The sequence below is a fragment of the Nerophis lumbriciformis genome, linkage group LG01 (genome assembly GCF_033978685.3).
Source record: "Nerophis lumbriciformis linkage group LG01, RoL_Nlum_v2.1, whole genome shotgun sequence".
Classification (NCBI taxonomy): domain Eukaryota; kingdom Metazoa; phylum Chordata; class Actinopteri; order Syngnathiformes; family Syngnathidae; genus Nerophis; species Nerophis lumbriciformis.
This window is the reverse complement of record NC_084548.2, coordinates 68,888,268-68,907,500: the sequence shown is the minus strand read 5'-3', so window position 1 is coordinate 68,907,500 and position 19,233 is coordinate 68,888,268. Positions and strand designations below refer to the sequence as shown.

The following is a 19,233-nucleotide window of genomic DNA, read 5'->3' as shown; positions in this document are numbered from 1 at the left end:
GCTGCCCCCAATGACGCGTGGCATTGCTCCGTTCCTATTGGTCGGTTTGCTTCATTGCGTCACAGCCAGGTCACGTTTGAGCGGCGTGGGAACGCGGAAGTCCACATCCTAACTTGTATGACACATTAATGTCCCCTTTTTTTTATATAGAAGATATGAAATTAGGAATATTTATGAAAAACAGCAATTGAGAAATTATTATTAATATCACGCTGAAAACTATTTTTTATACATAAAACTTGATTTCTGAAAGTAAAACACAAATTCTCCCATTGGATTAATGATTTCAAATTATTAATACGAATAAAAATAGAAAACCCTTAAAATAATGTGATTTTTTTAATAGCCCCAATTGTTTTATTTTATTTGGTGTTTTTTTTTTTATTAAATAATTTTGAACTGTCCCTTAGTTTAATTTAACATTGTTGTTTGTATAAATGTTATGTATAAATATGCTCAACCTGGTGAATATCCATCTGTAATATTGAGATGTATTGGAAGTGCCTTGGTTTGTTTGTATACAATACATTGTCAATATATGCTGTTTAAGTGTTCAATTGTTTAATAAAAAGAAAATTATAAAACATTAAGCAAATAACTAATACAATTAAAACTGCAGGCAGCGATGGACGGGACCGACTTTGACGGCACATAAAATCCCAACCGGAGCAGTAATTAAAACTCTTTCGTCAACTTTTAATCAGAAGGGTTCAATCTCTCTCCTGTGCTAGTTTGAAGCCGACACGACAAACGCGCTCAGAGGAGATAATGTTTGAAAAAAAGTGACCGGTTTTTACAAAACTTTTGTTTTGAAGGGGGAATTGCAAACTTCCTGTTGATTTTTCCTGGGGGTTGTCAATTTATGAAATGTAGGTCTAAGTGAGACCTACATAGAGGTTTTTGTTTCATGTCTCTACGACATTCCTACTGGGAGTTAGAGGCAGTTTTGTCTGTGTTTTATTCCTAATGGCGCTAGAGCGCAATTTTGAGTTTTGGGGTTTGCTTTTTTTATTAGATCGCAATTTTTGCCAGTCCTGATGTGTGTGTCCAGTTTGATGAGTTTTGAAGCATGTTGAGGGGGTCAAATTACAGCTCAAAGAGGCAAAGGTGACTGTTTTTACAAAACTTTTGTTTTGAAGGGGGATTTGCAAACTTCCTGTTGATTTTTGCTGAAGGAAGTTGATGTATGAAATCTAGGTCTAAGTGAGACCTACATAGAGGTTTTTGTTTTATGTCTCTACGACATTCCTACTGGAAGTTACAGGCAGTTTTGTCTGTGTTTTCTTCCTAGGGGGCGCTAGAGCGCAATTTTGAGTTTTAAAGTCTGGTTTTTAGATGATTAGATAGCAATTTTCGCCAGTGCTGATGTGTGTGTCAAATTTGGTGAGTTTTGAAGCATGTTAAGGGGGTCAAATTACAGCTCAAAGAGGCGGCGGAATAATAACAATAAAACCTTGGTTGGGGACATCTCTGCGCTGCTGACCCGTCTTCGCTCGGGATGGTGCCCTGCTGTGCTGGCCCCACTATGGACTGGACTCTCACTATTATGTTGGATCCACTATGGACTGGACTCTCAAAATATTATGCTAAACCCACTCAAGGTCCATTGCATCCGGTCACCCACACCTGCAGTCCTCTCCAAGGTTTCTCATAGTCATTCATATTGACATCCCACTGGGTTGTGAGTTTTTCCTTGCCCTTATGTGGGCTCTGAACCGAGGATGTCATTGTGGCTTGTGCAGCCCTTTGAGACACTTGTGATTTAGGGCTATATAAATAAACATTGATTGATTGATTGATTGTTCAGGCATCTGGTCAGAATGCTCCCCCCGAATGTCCCCCTGGTGGGAGGCCACGGGGTAAACCCAGGACACGATGGGGAGACTATGTCTGAATGCCTGGACGAAGTAGCTGGGGTGGGGGAAGTCTGGGCTAAGGATAAGTGGAGAAGATGGATGGATTGAAGGTTTAGACTTAGACTTTCATTACATACGCTCATGGTAGTGCAGGATAAAAAAAAAAGCAATAAGGTGCATATATAAATAAATAAATAGATTATTGTACAGATAAATATATTGCACTTTTTCACATGCGTCCACGTTTATGGATGTATGTTATATTGTCTTTTTTTATTCCAGCGAGATAATCCATTTTGGGGGGAGTTGAGAGGATTTTTATGATGCGTTCAAGAGTCTTACGGCTTGAGGGAAGAAGCTGTTACAGAACCTGGAGGTTCTGCTTCGGAGGCTGCGGAACCTCTTTCTAGAGTCCAGCAGTGAAAACAGTCCTTGGTGGGGGTGGGAGGAGTCTTTGCAGATTTTCTGAGCCCTGGTCAGGCAGCGGCTTTTTGCGGTCTCCTGGATAGGAGGAAGAGGAGTCCTGATGATCTTTTCCGCCGTCCTCACCACTCTCTGGAGAGACTTCCAGTCTGAGGCACTGCAGGCTCCAGTCCAGACAGAGATGCTGTTGGTCAGCAGGCTCTCTATAGTGCCTCTGTAGAATGTGCTGAGAATGGGGCGGGGGAAGCTGTGCTCTTTTCATCCGACGCAAAAACTGCATGTGCTGCTGAGCTCTTTTTACAAGAGCTCCGGTGTGTAGGGACCAGGTTATATTGTCAGTTATCTGCACCCCCAGATACTTGGTGCTGCTTACTATCTCCACTGCTGTGCCGTTGATGTAGAGTGGAGCGTGGCTGGACTGGTGCCTCCTGAAGTCAACGATGATCTCCTTGGTCTTGTTGACATTCAGGACCAGGTTGTTGGTTCTGCACCAGTCAACCAGATGTTTCACCTACTCCTTGTGGTCCATGTCGTTGTTGTCACGGATGAGGCCCACTACTGTCGTGTCGTCCGCATACTTCACAATGTGGTTAGTAGGCCTTTTGAATATCTCCCTAAATCTGAGGACTCAAGGTTGGCAAGTATGTCATACTTGCCAAACCTCCCGGATTTTCCGGGAGACTCCCGAAATTCAGCGCCTCTCCCGAAAACCTCCCGGGACAAATTTTCTCCCGAAAATCTCCCGAAATTCAGGCGGAGCTGGAGGCCACGCCCCCTCCAGCTCCATGCGGACCTGAGTGACGTGTTGACAGCCTGTTGTACATGCATATGTGACCCACCCATAATGTGTCACATTTTTGTGTTGATTTATTTAGTTTATTTTGTGGTTTGAATTTGTTTTTGGAGCTGTCATTACACATTTATCAGTATTCACATTGGTCAGTAGGGGGCAGTAGGGCGTTTCTTCCCAATTGAATGGTATCACCTGCAGACCGGAAGTGTCTTGTCATTCTGATGAGCGCGACCAGTCTGTGAACAATTGAAACGTCCTGTGTGCTTTTTCCTCCTGTATAACAGGTTAGTTTTGGTGAATCAACTCACTGAATAATATCCATGTGATCTTTATAAGTTTAAGTACACATTCTGATGGTGGAGCCTAACTCTAAAGTGTTTGTGAGTTGTAGTTTGTATTTGTGAATGAATCCAGTGCACAGCTGCAGTAATCAATACAAAATGGCGACGTGAGTATGCAATGTTTATATAGGAACTTCTGATCCTAATTCAGACTCCCAAATTAGAGCTCTCGTTTTCTTATTGATTTTATAATGTTTGAGTTTGAGTTTGAGTTTGAGTTTATTTCGAACATGCAAGTATACAACATGATACATCACAATCTCCAGTTTCTCTTTTCAACATGTTCGAAATGTATATTTGTATAATGTGTGTGTTCTGAAATAGTCACAGAGAATAGAACAAGGATGGACAATTCAACCCTTAACTCAACAATGAGTAGATGAGTGTTATGTGTGTATATGTGTAAATAAATGAACACTGAAATTCAAGTATTTCTTTTATTTATATATATATATATATATATATAATAAAATATATATGTATATATATATATATATAATAAAATATATATGTATATATATATATATATATATAGCTAGAATTCACTGAAAGTCAAGTATTTCTTATATATATATATATATATATATATATATATCTTAACCACGCCCCCAGCCCCACCCCCGACTACGCCCCCCGCCCCCCACCTCCCGAAATCGGAGGTCTCAAGGTTGGCAAGTATGAAGTATGTGCCGGAGTGGCTAGGAGACCCTGAGAGTAACAAGCGGTCGAAAATGAATTAGAAAGGACAGATTTTTTTTTTTTTTAAAGATACAAAAATTAACTACCTTACTTGGGATTTCCCGCGGGCCGGAGTTTGGGGACCCCTGGTTTATCCTGTTAAACAGTAAGCAGGTTAATATATCTTTAACGAATATGATTAAAGTCAAGAGTTAAATGACTAAATCAATGTTAATATTCGAGTGTTGTGAAAAGAAAAAGAAAAAAAAGGTTAAGAACATGTCCCGAGTTCATCTGGCGTGTTTGTCTGACATCTGCTGGCCACGAGAAGAACTGCAGGCCGAGTAATAATACACAAATTGGCACATAATCTCAACATGGTTCAATAAAACACACGTAAAAGTGTGTAAAGTTACACAAATAATGACATAAATGACACACTTATCGCGTTAAAAAGGTTTTGTTTATGAAAATGGTGCTCCGCGTTGTCGTGGTTACCGCCTCGGTGACGTCATCGTTCATATGCTTTTATTTAAACTCGGTCACCCTTTTTAAACGTGACGTCGTGACGTGACGTACCTTCGGCGTTAGTCGGCCCCTTGACGTACTCCCCGCCACTTTCACTACTTTTGGAGCGTTGAGTCATGGCTCTCGTCTTCTTCCTTATCCTCCTTTTCCCGCTTTCGGCTCAGGGGGAGGAGCCGGCGCCGGTGCAGGTGCAGGTGGTCACCAGCAGCACGCCCTGCAGCGCCACCTGCGGCCTGGGGGTGAAGGTGCAGCGGGTGTGCGACCTGAAAGACGCCGAGAGGGCGCTGGAGGACGCGGGAGACGGTGCGCGGACGCCTCCGTCGGACGTGACGGAGCGGTGTCGCGACGTGACGGTCACGTGTCGGGAGTCGTGGCGGTGCGGCCTGAAGACCGTTACCGTGACGACGGGGGAGAGGGTGGAGCTGGACTGCCTGCTGGCGAAGAACGCCGATGTGGTGAGGAGGCTTTCGTGGAGGTGAGGACCCCCCCCAGCCGAAAATAACTCGCCTGGTGACGTCACCACACGCGATGGCGATAATGGAGAAGTGTGACAATAACCATAGAACACCGAATTGACACAGCATAAAAAAACACATACATTTCCAGGTATTCCACATTTTCCAGGAAAGGTTTTCCTATCCGAAATGACTGGACAATTTTATAAACGTTTACATTTTTCAAACCATTCCAAAGTTAAAATGTTAGTTAATTGCTAAAATGCTAATAATAGCATTCTAGCTATTTAGCTACTATACCTCAAAAGGCAAATATTTCGTCATTTCACGTATGCTTACTATTAGCATGCTAACACCATAGCATTTTTTTTTTAGCTAATTTCATAGGTATACACACAAGTCATATATTTTTGTTACTATCTTGCTAGCATGCTAATGTTAACATGCTAGCTTTTTAGCAAAATTTTCAGGTACACACCTCAGAGTGAAATATTTTATTTCACACATATGCTTACTGTTAGCATGATAGATTTTTTAGCTCAGTTTGCAGATATACACACTAGTTAACTTGACTATCTTGCGAGCATGCTAATGTTAATATGCCAACTTTTAAGCTAATTTTGCAGATACACACCTCAGAATCAAATATTTCGTCATTTCACGTATGCTTACTATTAGCATGCTAACATTATAGCATTTTTTTTTTTTAGCTAATTTCATAGTTTTACACACAACTCTATTTTTTCTTACTATCTTGCTAGCATGCTAATGTTAACATGCTAGCTTTTGAGCAAATTTTTCAGGTACACACCTCCGAGTGAAATATTTTGTTATTTCACGTATGCTTACTATTAGCATCCTAACAATATAGCTTTTTTTTTTTTATAGCTAATCTCATAGATATACACACAACTCATATATTTTTTCTTACTATCTTGCTAGCATGCTAAAGTTAACATGCTAGCTTTTGAGCAAATTTTTCAGGTACACACCTCAGAGTGAAATATTTTGGTATTTCACGTATGTTTTCTATTAGAATGCTAACATTATAGCATTTTTTAAGCTAATTTCATAGATATACACACAACTCTATTTTTTCTTACTATCTTGCTAATGTTAACATTCTAGCATTTGAGCAAATTTTTCAGGTACACACCTCAGAGTGAAATATTTTGTTATTTCACGTATGCTTACTATTAGCATGCTAACATTATAGCATTTAAATAAAAAAAAATCATAGATATACACACAACTCTATTTTTTCTTACTATCTTGCTGGCATGCTAATGTTAACATGCTAGCTTTTGAACAAATTTTTCAGGTACACACCTCAGAGTGAAATATTTTGTTATTTCACGTATGCTTACTATTAGCATGCTAACATTATAACATTTAAAAAAAATAATTTTATAGATATACACACAACTCTATTTTTTCTTACTATCTTGCTAGCATGCTAATGTTAACATGCTAGCTTTTGAACACATTTTTCAGGTACACACATCAGAGTGAAATATTTTGTTATTTCACGTATGCTTACTATTAGCATGCTAACATTATAACATTTAAAAAATAATTTTATAGATATACACACAACTCTTATTTTTTCTTACTATCTTGCTAGCATGCTAATGTTAACATGCTAGCTTTTGAGCAAATTTTTGGGGGCATTCATTTAAAAGTCATGTATGTTGGTACTTGACTGTATTTTGCCAGGAAGCTAATGTTAATATTAGCTATCGAGCTAATATTGCAGGTCAAATATTTTGCAATTTAACGCATGCTAACTATTAACATGATAGAATGCTAGCTTTTTTAGCTCATTCTGGGGGCATTCATTTAAAAGTCATATATTTTGGTACTTGACTATTTCTTGCCAAGAAGCTAATGTTAATATTAGCTATTGAGCTAATATTGCAGGTGAAATATTTTGCAATTCAATGCATGCTAACTATTAACATGTTAGCATGCTAGCTTTTTTAGCTCATTCTGGGGGCATTCATTTAAAAGTCATATAGTTTGGTACTTGACTATATCTTGCCAGGAAGCTAATGTTAATATTAGCTAATTAGGTAATATTGCAGGTCAAATATTTTGCAATTTAACGCATGCTAACTATGAAAATGTTAGCGCGCTAGCTTTTTTTTAACTCATTTTGGGGACATTCATTTAAAAGTCATATATTTTGGTACTTGACTATATCTTGCCGGGAAACTAATGTTAATATTAGCTATTGAGCTAATATTGCAGGTCAAATATTTTGCAATTTAACACATGCTAACTATTAACATGCTAGCTTTTTAAGCTAATTTTGGGGGCATTCATTTAAAAGTAATATATTTTGGTACTTGACTGTATCTTGCCAGGAAATGTATGTTAATATTAGCTACTTAGCTAATATTGCAGTTTAAATATTTTTTAATTTAACACATGCTAACTATTAACATGTTAGCATGCTAGCTTTTTTAGCTCATTCTGGGGGCATTCATTTAAAAGTCATATATTTTGGTACTTGACTGTATCTTGCCAGGAAATGTATGTTAATATTAGCTACTTAGCTAATATTGCAGTTCAAATATTTTTTAATTTAAAACAACATGCTAACTATGCTAGCATGCTAGCTTTTTTTTAGCTCATTCTGGGGGCATTCATTTAAAAGTCATATATTTCAGTACTTGACTGGGGGGAAGAATTGTTGATTGATGACTGTGGTGTTCTTAGTGTCATGGTGTGTGTAGTTAGTATGTTCCAATAGCAGCAGAAGTGCACTTTTTGGAGAGCTGTATTATTTTCCGTTTTGTGCCCAAGGGACTGATTTTATTTAACACTATATTATTATTTATACACCTATAGTGATCACAGAGACAGGTTGTTTTTGTGTTACTGTATATATTTGTTTTTCTAAAAAAATCCCACTTAATATACTTTGGGTAACAACAGTCAATATATATTTTTAAATATTTTTTTAAGGGGGTAACAGTCAATTTTTTATATTTATTTGAATTTTTTTCTTATAAAATAAAAGTGAGCTTTTGTTAAACCAAATGTTGTGTTTTTTTCCATATACAACAACCTATCTGGATTCGATAAGAGAATCGATAAGGAATCGGTTCGATAAGAGGATTCGATAATGGGCTCAAACTCGATAATTTCTTATCAAACATCATCCCTCGTGGTGACGTCACAAAAAGAATCAGGTTGGGTCAAATGACTTGCCTCCGTGTCTGTGTGCGGCTCTCAGGGTGTCGTGGTTCCGCGCCCGGGGGCTGATCACCTCTGACGACACGCTCTTCGCCCGCTGGCACAGCCCCACGTTGGACCTGCTGGTTCTGGACCCTGTGGAGGAGAAGCACGCAGGTATGTCCTCTACTAACCCTACCCCGGCTCGCCATGACGTCACCACGAGCGTGTCCACCAGGGACGTACCGCTGCGACGTGCTGGACGCCGCCACCAGGAGGGTGAAGAAGGCTTACTGGGGGGTCCGAGTGCTGCCCAGAGGGGTCTTGAATCTGGACTACGGCCACGCTGAGAGTGTGTGGGACTCCAGCAACCCGGCGGTGAGCGTCCAGGAGAAGTCGTGGGTGATCTACCTGGTAATACTTGACATCTAAAAGTATATTAGTCCTTCATACCGACAGCCCTCAGACTGTATATTGCATATGTTCCTTTTGACTGTACATGTACTCTAAATGTATGTATATTATTCACATGTGAATAATGCTGTATAATAGAATGTATTTATATTATTCACATGTGAATAATGCTGTATAATATAATGTATTTATATTATTCACATGTGAATTATACTGTATAATAGACTTTATATTATTCACATGTGAAGACTGTGTTTATATTATTCACATGTGAATTATACTGTATAATAGACTTTATATTATTCACATGTGAATAATGCTGAATAATAGACTCTATTTATGTTATTCACATGTGAATAATGCTGTATAATAGACCATTTATATTATTCACATGTGAATAATATAAATAGTCAACATGCTCCTCTGCTCGTAAAACCAGCAATGTCATGCCCGGGAACCGGTACTTTTCAGACAGAGTATAGTACCGTTTGTGATTCATTAGTACCGCGGTACTATACTAGTACCGGTATACCTTACAACCCTAGTCTTATTATCTTAAACCAGGGGTGCCCGAACATTTGGCCTCTAAGGGCCAAAGTGAAAATGTGCAGGTTTTTATTTTTTTACCATGCAACAGCACCACCAGTGAGAAGTATATAAATATATATAAATATAAGTTGTGTGCCTAATTCTGTTAACAAATTCAGTTAACATGCAGCGCAACAGATCGATATTGTTGTATTCCACTCTCTGGTGAAAATGAATCTCTTCATGCTTTTATTTTGGTAGTAATATGTGTCACCTGTGTGTGTTTTGTCGCGACCACACAGATGCTGACATTACTGTGCATGGCAAACACGGCGGCGGTGCTCTTCGTGGCGGTGAAGGTGATGAAGAACAAGGGCTCGTACTCGGTGGACGAGGACGCCGTCAACCACGAGGAGACGACGACGGAGATTTGAAGGCACAGCTCGCCTATTTGTGACTGAGCCTGAGCAACATCCCGTTAAACAAACGGCAGGCTCATTTATCCATTTTCTACGCCGCTTGTCCGAGTTAAGCTCCCAGGCACGCTGGAGCCTATCCCAGCTGACTCTGGGCGATTTACAGTCTCTTATCAAAACAACCCATTTTCATTTGTGATATTGTAGTCAATTGTCGGACTCATTCTCCCGTTTTGTGTCATTTCAACCAACAGTTTGCAAAATGTCTTATTCCAATAAACATGACAATAAGATAGGACTGTACGGTATACCTCCACGAGCTAATGCAACAACATTGCGTTCTCATCTGTACTGTAAAGTTCAAAATTGAATGACAATAAAAGGAAGTCCGTCTGTCTATCTCTGCATGCAAAACGTTTTTTTTTAGAAAGCTAGTTTCAATCAAATTTTGTGTGTTTTTTACTACATGTAAACAAACAGTACTGAGTGTGTATCTGTGAGGACATGTTAGGTTTAGGGTGACGGCTAAGGCTGCAGCTAACGATTATTTTTCTATCGATTAATCTGTAGATTATTTTTTTCGATTAATCGGTTAATCTATAGATTATTTTTTCGATTAATCTATAGATTATTTTTCCTTTTACCGATTATTTGTTTTATTTAAAATGAAGATGAAAAAATAAATGTAGGCCAGTTTTTTCAAAAGGCATGGCTTTTATTTACAAAAAAAAAAAAAGTATGACAACATGACAAAATATTCTGTAACAATGTAAACATTTAAAACTTTTAACATTTAACAAAATTAAAAGTAGCTTATTTGCTTTTTAATGTGCAAATATAAATGTAAACATCCAGAGCAAATCTTATTATTCTGCAATAGTATAAGCATTTCAAAAGTAAAATTATTGCTTATTTTGCTTTAAAATGTGCAAAAATAAAGATCCAATACAAAAAAGTGCAAAACGGAAATATTCTGTAACAACAGTGTAAACATTTCAACAAAAGTAAAAGTTTGCTTATTTGCTAAAATGTGCAAAAATAAAGATAAACATCCAATACAAAAAAGTGCAAAACAAAATATTCTGTAACAACAGTGTAAACATTTCAACAAAAGTAAAAGTATTGCTTATTTTTCTTAATAACACAACAATGATAGTATGATTAAAGTGAAAGTTAATTGTTCGTTTGTACATAGTATATGTAACTGTTAATGTTGTAAAAGGCATTTGCACAACTAATTAACGTTAGCGTTAAAGAGGAGCGCGTCTTTGTAAACACTGAACAGGCACGCCAAACGCTCCTCTCAGAGCGAAACGGTGCTTTAGTTTATGAATTTACAACGCAGATACAAATGACACATTCATGTTTTTGTGTAATGTGAATTATATATTTTTATATATTTATTTATTTATTTTAATGATGACAACGTATACTCACACGGACGACTGACTAGTTGATGGTGCTGTCAAGAACGCTGTCGGGTGTTTTCTTTTCAAATGTTCGTTCATAGCCGTTGTGCTGCTATGATAGGCCATTTCCGCTCGACACAGTGTGCATACAACAACATTATTAGCAGAGGTGGGTAGAGTAGCCAGAAATTGTACTCAAGTAAGAGTACTGTTACTTTAGAGATGTATTACTCAAGTAAAAGTAAGGAGTAGTCACCCAAATATTTACTTGAGTAAAAGTAAAAAGTATGTTGTGAAAAAACTACTCAAGTACTGAGTAACTGATGAGTAACATACACACATCATATATATATATATATATATATATATATATATATATATACATACATACACACACATAAATATATATATATACACACACACAAATACATATATATATATATATATACACACACACACACATAAATATATACATATATATATATATATATATATATATATATATACACACACACACATATATATATATATATACATACATTGATATATACATAATTTATATTTATTTATTTTGCCGTTTTTGTTTACATGTTAAAGGTGTTTTAATGAATATACATGCACGTTTATCACATATAGATTCCTTTCTTTCATGTAGACAAGAATATAAGTTGGTGTATTACCTGATTCTGATGACTTGCATTGATTGTAATCAGACAGTAGTGCTGATAACGTCCACGTTTTCAAATGGCGGAGAAAAAAAGTTTCTGTCTAATACCACATGAAAGTGGTTGGTTTTTGGCATCTTATTTGTCCAGCTTCCATATTCGTTTTTATACACTTTACAAGAAATACATTGGCGGCAAACTCCGTAGGTTGCTAGCTTGTTTGCGCTGGCTTTCGGAGACTCTTATTTTGAAAGCGCAGGCGCGATGGAGCGGCACTTTTATTGTGAAGACAGGAACTGTGCAGTCAGTCTTTAGGCTTTTGACGGGATGTACGGTTGAAATAAAAAAGGGTATTTTTTCCTTCATACTTTTGATTGATTGATTGGAACTTTTATTAGTAGATTGCACAGTACAGTACATATTCCGTACAATTGACCACTAAATGGTAACACCCGAATACGTTTTTCAACTTGTTTAAGTCAGGTCATGTGACCCCTGGCTCTGTTTGATTGGTCCAACGTCACCAGTGACTGCATCTGATTGGTGGAACGGAGTGAACGTCACCAGTGACTGTATTTGTTGAAACGCAGGCACTATGGAGGTCTGTCTGACAGACCAAAACAAACAAAGCGTGCATTAACAGATCGATAAAAATTAGTAGCGAGCTGAATGTAGATAAAAGTAGCGGAGTAAAAGTAGCGTTTCTTTTTAGGCGGTTTATTGAAATACTCTCACACTTTTGACGACTTTTTGCGTGCTTTTTTCCCCTCGCTCGCACCGCCCGCATCGTCTGCTTTGCGCTCCGCCATGACGGTAGTGTGACGTAAATATGCGACGCCTCGACGCACAAAAACGGCGTCGACATATTTACGTAACCGATGACGTCGACTACGTCGATGCGTTGTTTCAGCCCTAGTCACGACACACGTCACATACGTATACGTCCTCCCCGAGCAGAGAGGTAGCAGCATGGCTAACGTTCGCTGTGATGCTAGCGCAGCCGTGTGACCAACGTTTGCTCTAAGGTGCGCGCCTGTGCGCATAGCAATTATATGCCACGCACAAAATCAAATAAAAAAATTAGCGCATAACAATTTTCGACACACGGACACGACAGAGAAAACAGTTTTCGTCATCATTGTTCAAATATTGTGACGTCTGTCGAGACGCTTATCTCCGTTCGGTGCCACACGTCCACACCATCAAAATGCAGAGGCAGAAATGTCCACATCAACACCGTATGAAAAAATTAGTGATTTTTTTAGTTGTGATTTCCTTCTCTGCATGAAAGTTTAAAAGTAGCATATATTAATGCAGTATGAAGAAGAATGTTTTAATGTAGACATGCAAGCCTTGAAAGAAAAGTTTGAAAATCAAGACTACATTTCCTGCAAATGGGTGCATTTCTACCCTATATTTTAACTTTAGATTTATTCTCATATCAAACTCTTTTGGCTGTCTTTTTGACACTTACATCCGGCGCCCCCCTCCACACCCTGGATTATAAATAATGTAAATAATTCAATGTGATTATCTTGTGTGATGACTGTATTATGATGATAGTATATATCTGTATCATGAATCAATTTAAGTGGACCCCGACTTAAACAAGTTGAAAAACTTATTGGGGTGTTACCATTTAGTGGTCAATTGTACGGAATATGTACTTCACTGTGCAACCTACTAATAAAAGTCTCAATCAATCAATCAAAACACATAGAATCATCATACTGCTGTGATTATATGCATCAAGTGTTCATTCAAGGCTAAGGCAAAACATCGAGATATATATCGTGTATCGCAATATGGCCTTAAAATATCGCAATATTAAAAAAAAGGCCATATCGCCCAGCCCTAGTTCACTGATGCCATTTCTGTTTGTCATGTATAATTTTGTCTATTTTGTGTTTATCCTTGAATAAACAGGTCAGTTTCTTGTTACCAACCATTGTGTATTATTCAAACTCCCCTAATTCAGCTGGCTAGTTGTTATCAAGAGTACTAAAACCCTTTTCAACATGATTCTGACAACTAAGTAGGCTAAATAACTTTAAACTTCAATACATGCCCGGATAGGCCAGTATCGGTCAGTATCGGTATCGGATCGAAAGTGCAAAAACAATATCGGTATCGGATCGGAAGTGCAAAAACCTGGATCGGGACATCCCTAATACATACATATATTTGCATATATACATACACACATGTGCACACACATACATACATATATACACACATATATATGTACACCCACTCACACACACGTATATATGTGCACGCACGCAAACACACACACACACATATATATACATACATATATACATATTCATACATACATACAGGTAAAAGCCAGTAAATTAGAATATTTTGAAAAACTTGATTTATTTCAGTAATTGCATTCAAAAGGTGTAACTTGTACATTATATTTATTCATTGCACACAGACTGATGCATTCAAATGTTTATTTCATTTAATTTTGATGATTTGAAGTGGCAACAAATGAAAATCCAAAATTCCGTGTGTCACAAAATTAGAATATTACTTAAGGCTAATACAAAAAAGGGATTTTTAGAAATGTTGGCCAACTGAAAAGTATGGAGTCGATGAGTTTCTGGCACTGCTCAGGTGTTATGAGAGCCCAGGTTGCTCTGATAGTGGCCTTCAACTCTTCTGCGTTTTTGGGTCTGGCATTCTGCATCTTCCTTTTCACAATACCCCACAGATTTTCTATGGGGCTAAGGTCAGGGGAGTTGGCGGGCCAATTTAGAACAGAAATACCATGGTCCGTAAACCAGGCACGGGTAGATTTTGCGCTGTATGCAGGCGCCAAGTCCTGTTGGAACTTGAAATCTCCATCTCCATAGAGCAGGTCAGCAGCAGGAAGCATGAAGTGCTCTAAAACTTGCTGGTAGACGGCTGCGTTGACCCTGGATCTCAGGAAACAGAGTGGACCGACACCAGCAGATGACATGGCACCCCAAACCATCACTGATGGTGGAAACCTTACACTAGACTTCAGGCAACGTGGATCCTGTGCCTCTCCTGTCTTCCTCCAGACTCTGGGACCTTGATTTCCAAAGGAAATGCAAAATTTGCATGGTTGGGTGATGGTTTGGGGTGCCATGTCATCTGCTGGTGTCGGTCCACTCTGTTTCCTGAGATCCAGGGTCAACGCAGCCGTCTACCAGCAAGTTTTAGAGCACTTCATGCTTCCTGCTGCTGACCTGCTCTATGGAGATGGAGATTTCAAGTTCCAACAGGACTTGGCGCCTGCACACAGCGCAAAATCTACCCGTGCCTGGTTTACGGACCATGGTATTTCTGTTCTAAATTGGCCCGCCAACTCCCCTGACCTTAGCCCCATAGAAAATCTGTGGGGTATTGTGAAAAGGAAGATGCAGAATGCCAGACCCAAAAACGCAGAAGAGTTGAAGGCCACTATCAGAGCAACCTGGGCTCTCATAACACCTGAGCAGTGCCAGAAACTCATCGACTCCATGCCACGCCGCATTAACGCAGTATTTGAGGCAAAAGGAGCTCCAACCAAGTATTGAGTATTGTACATGCTCATATTTTTCATTTTCATACTTTTCAGTTGGCCAACATTTCTAAAAATCCCTTTTTTGTATTAGCCTTAAGTTATATTCTAATTTTGTGACACACGGAATTTTGGATTTTCATTTGTTGCCACTTCAAATCATCAAAATTAAATGAAATAAACATTTGAATGCATCAGTCTGTGTGCAGTGAATACATATAATGTACAAGTTACACCTTTTGAATGCAATTACTGAAATAAATCACGTTTTTCAAAATATTCTAATTTACTGGCTTTTACCTGTATATTCATTATAGCACTTATATAAGACTTTTAAAGTCATTTTGGTAGTAGGCTAATATAGCTAATATAGACACTTACATCATGTGTTGCCTTCATTATAACACTTATATAAGACTTTTAAAGTCATTTTGATAGTAGGCTAATATAACTAATATAGACACATCATGTGTTGCCTTCATTATTACACGTATATAAGACTTTTAAAGTAATTTGGATAGTAGGCAATTACAGCTAATATAGACACTTACATCATGTGTTGCCTTCATTATAAGACTTATATACGGCTTTAATTTTTTTTGCAGCTCCAGACAGATTTGTTTTTTGTATTATTGGTCCAATATGGCTCTTTCAACGTTTTTGGGTAGGCGATCCCCAAGTCAGCCACTAGATGGCAGTGCCGCTTCACATGAAGTCAACATCAATACTGTTCATATGAGGTATATTGCAGAATTGGACGTAAATATGAAATGTTATGGCCAGATATCAGGGCCACACCTGGATAAATTGGGGCCCTAAGCAAAAATTGTATCTGGAGACCCTTATTATGTATTTAAAAAATAATTTTATTTTATTTTTAAAATGTGAACCAACTTTTTATGCCTTTTTTTTTTTTTAAATCAAACTTGAATTCAATATGATGCATTTTTTGTACAAAATAACACATTTAACAAAACTTAAAAGATGAATTGACAAAGTTTCCCGACATCATTCGGACGAGGCTTCAAACAAGTGTTTTTTACTCCCTCCGAGGTCTTAATCTCACGTCGTTCGTTTTGCTCGCAGACATTTATTTTAGCCACGTCTTCTTCACGTTACCAACGACGCCAATTATAAGGCCGTCAGAACTAATAAAAGACATAATCATACCTCATTGGCCTCATGAACTCCAAAGGAATGAAGTTTATATTCAATCCGAGACTCCATTAACGACTTCCACATCAGACACTTGCCGCTTCCTCAATGCGCCACATATTAATTGTCCCCCCCGCAACGTGATCAAACCGGAACAAAAATATTTTCCCCCCGCTCAATTTACATGTGTTTGGAACAAAAATAAAGTTAACATAAACTTGCTTGAATCAACCCAAGAAAACACATTTTTATTCACGTTATGTGTAATAATTAAACTATTGTCGCATGTTATATTTCAAACATTAGTAAATTATATACACTTTTTGTGTAACAATTTACAAACAAGACCACATTTAGAAGAGAAAGTCAACATTTCCTATGCCATCTTATTATTTATTACACCTTAAAATGACTTTAGATGTAAGAATTTTACACGGTGTGAAAAATAAAACTGATATGCCAGACCTGGGCAAAATACGGTCTATTAAGATTAGGCTGACCATATTGTGAAATCCCCAAAAGAGGACACACATATGCGTGCCAAGGCCGGGACTAGGTGAACATTTGCCAATGATACTCCAACTTGCTTTATAAATAATATATTTATTTAAATAAAGCATTTTTTTGCTTTAGGAATTTTCAAAATGGGCTCCCAGGGACCCCATCAAGTCATAAAAATGGGGGTCCCACAGTAAATGTTTGGGGTCCCACTTTTTTGTAAGCATTTTAAAAACAAATGATAAATGCACGCATTATCCTGTTGTATCCCACATTCTATGTTGTGTTTTGGAAAAAAGGTTGTCATAAACGTTACTTAAGTCATTTAAAAAAAAAAAAAAAAAAAGAAAACAAATGTGTATACATATGTAAATATATTCAGTTATAAACATTTATTCACTTTATTCTTTCCTTCATGGATCTGAACTTTACCGCTGCTGGTAGTTTTTTCTATGTTTTTATTTAGTAAGTTGTAGGTGTATTTATTTCAGTATAAAACATACTTGCCAACCCTCCCGGATTTTCCGGGAGACTCCTGAAATTCAGCGCCTCTCCCGAAAACCTCCCGGGACGAATTTTCTCCCGAAAATCTCCCGAAATTCAGGCGGTCCTGGAGGCCACGCCCCCTCCAGGTCCGCATGGAGCATTATGTTGTTGTAATATATTGAGTTGGAGGCAATAAACAGGCAAGGGGATGAAGTACGTCTCTTTACTGTAGACTTCAGAACAGACTCACACACTTGAAGTCAGGTGCGCAACACCACGTAAATCGTTGGCCAACCAAAAAGTGACCACAGTACGCTATAGCCAACATTCACCAGGAGATGGCAACAGACAAACATAGATCACTCTATTACATTCCAGTCTCTCCATGTTTTCTCGCCATGGTAACATATGATCCACATGCACTGTGCGCTGTCTCTGTCCCTCTTGATATATATATATATATATATATTTATATATATGAGAAAATACTTCACTTTCAGTGAATTCTAGCTATATATATATATATATATATATATATATATATATATATATATATATATATATATATATTTATTTTATCATATATATATATATATATATATATATATATTTATTTTATTATTTATATATATATATATATATACATATATATACATACAGTATATATATATATATATATATATATATATATATATATATATATATATATATATATATATATATATATATATACTGTATATATATATGAAATACTTGACTTGGTGAATTCTAGCTGTAAATATACTCCTCCCCTCTTAGCCACGCCCCCAACCACGCCCCCCACCCCCCACCTCCCGAAATCGGAGGTCTCAAGGTTGGCAAGTATGGTATAAAAGTGTAAAAAGTGTTTTGCTTGGTTCCTGAAATGATGATAATGGTGTGCCTAACACTTAAATCTCTGGAGTCTACATCAACTTCACATCTATTCCTCATTTCAAAATGTTGTAGTTTTTTTTTATGTTGTTTTTGTTTGTTTGTTTGTTTTCCACCCTTTTTTGTCAAACAAAACTATGTTTTTTTATGGCAAACACACAAAGTATGCAAAATCTTCCACCAAAAATAGTTTTCAAAGTGGAATATTTGATGTGACCTTGGATAGGTCAATAATTCATAATAACATTGATTTTGATTCAATATTATGACAGTTTGAAAGAAAAAAAAAAAACAGCTTTGTTTTATTAGTCAACATTGCAACTTTTTCTAAATTACAAGCTTTTTTCTTTCACTTTTGTCATGTTTTTGTTTATTTTAATTGTATTTTCAGAATGTGCCGTGGGCCTTTAAAACATTAGCTGTGGGCCGCAAATGGTAAAAAAAAAAATTCTAAAATAAAAATCTGCCTCCTTTCTGATTTCAATGCGTTAAAAAGACACAAAAAGTGTGTTAACGCCAACACTGCTTGACAGCAGTGACGTGCGGTGAGGTTGATGGCTGGTGAGGCACTGACTTCATCACAGTCAGATTTACAAACATATGAACCCTAAAGAGTATCTTATTCACCATTTGATTGGCAGCAGTTAACGGGTTATGTTTAAAAGCTCATACCAGCATTCTTCCCTTCTTGGCACTCAGCATCAAGGGTTGGAATTGGGGGTTATTAAATCACCAAAAATTATTCCCGGGCGCGGCGCCGCTGCTGCCCACTGCTCCCCTCACCTCCCAGGGGTGATCAAGGGGATGGGTCAAATGCAGAGGACACATTTCATTACACCTAGTGTGTGTGTGACAATCATTGGTACTTTAACTTAACTTTAACTTTACACATACAAACTGTAGCACACAAAAAAGCACATTTAATTAAAAAAAACGTTATTATGGTCTTACCTTTACT

The 19,233-nt window shown here is 37.5% G+C and overlaps 2 protein-coding genes across 4 annotated transcripts in view; one reads left to right on the top strand and one right to left on the bottom strand.

Annotated features, from left to right (window-relative positions):
* The window catches only part of tmem81 (transmembrane protein 81), an 80,567-nt gene extending 70,551 nt beyond the window's left edge, over positions 1 to 10,016 (top strand). The window contains exons 2-5 of one of the 2 annotated variants that reach the window (XM_061925259.2): positions 4,784 to 5,094; positions 8,316 to 8,431; positions 8,493 to 8,632; positions 9,499 to 10,016. In XM_061925259.2, coding sequence (XP_061781243.1) covers positions 4,784 to 5,094; positions 8,316 to 8,431; positions 8,493 to 8,632; positions 9,499 to 9,630 — 699 coding nt within the window. In that variant the 3' untranslated portion in view covers positions 9,631 to 10,016. Of the gene's footprint in view, positions 1 to 4,783; positions 5,095 to 8,315; positions 8,432 to 8,492; positions 8,669 to 9,498 lie in introns of both variants that reach the window. The other variant, XM_061925253.2, reaches the window with a different exon arrangement.
* Positions 1 to 16,493, bottom strand: part of LOC133572293 (cryptochrome-1-like) — a 63,347-nt gene extending 46,854 nt beyond the window's left edge. Inside the window, exon 1 of one of the 2 annotated variants that reach the window (XM_061925187.2) lies at positions 16,395 to 16,493. In XM_061925187.2, coding sequence (XP_061781171.1) covers positions 16,395 to 16,466 — 72 coding nt within the window. In that variant the 5' untranslated portion in view covers positions 16,467 to 16,493. Of the gene's footprint in view, positions 1 to 4,670; positions 4,794 to 16,394 lie in introns of those variants that run through there. The other variant, XM_061925205.2, reaches the window with a different exon arrangement.
* Positions 16,494 to 19,233: the final 2,740 nt, after the last annotated feature.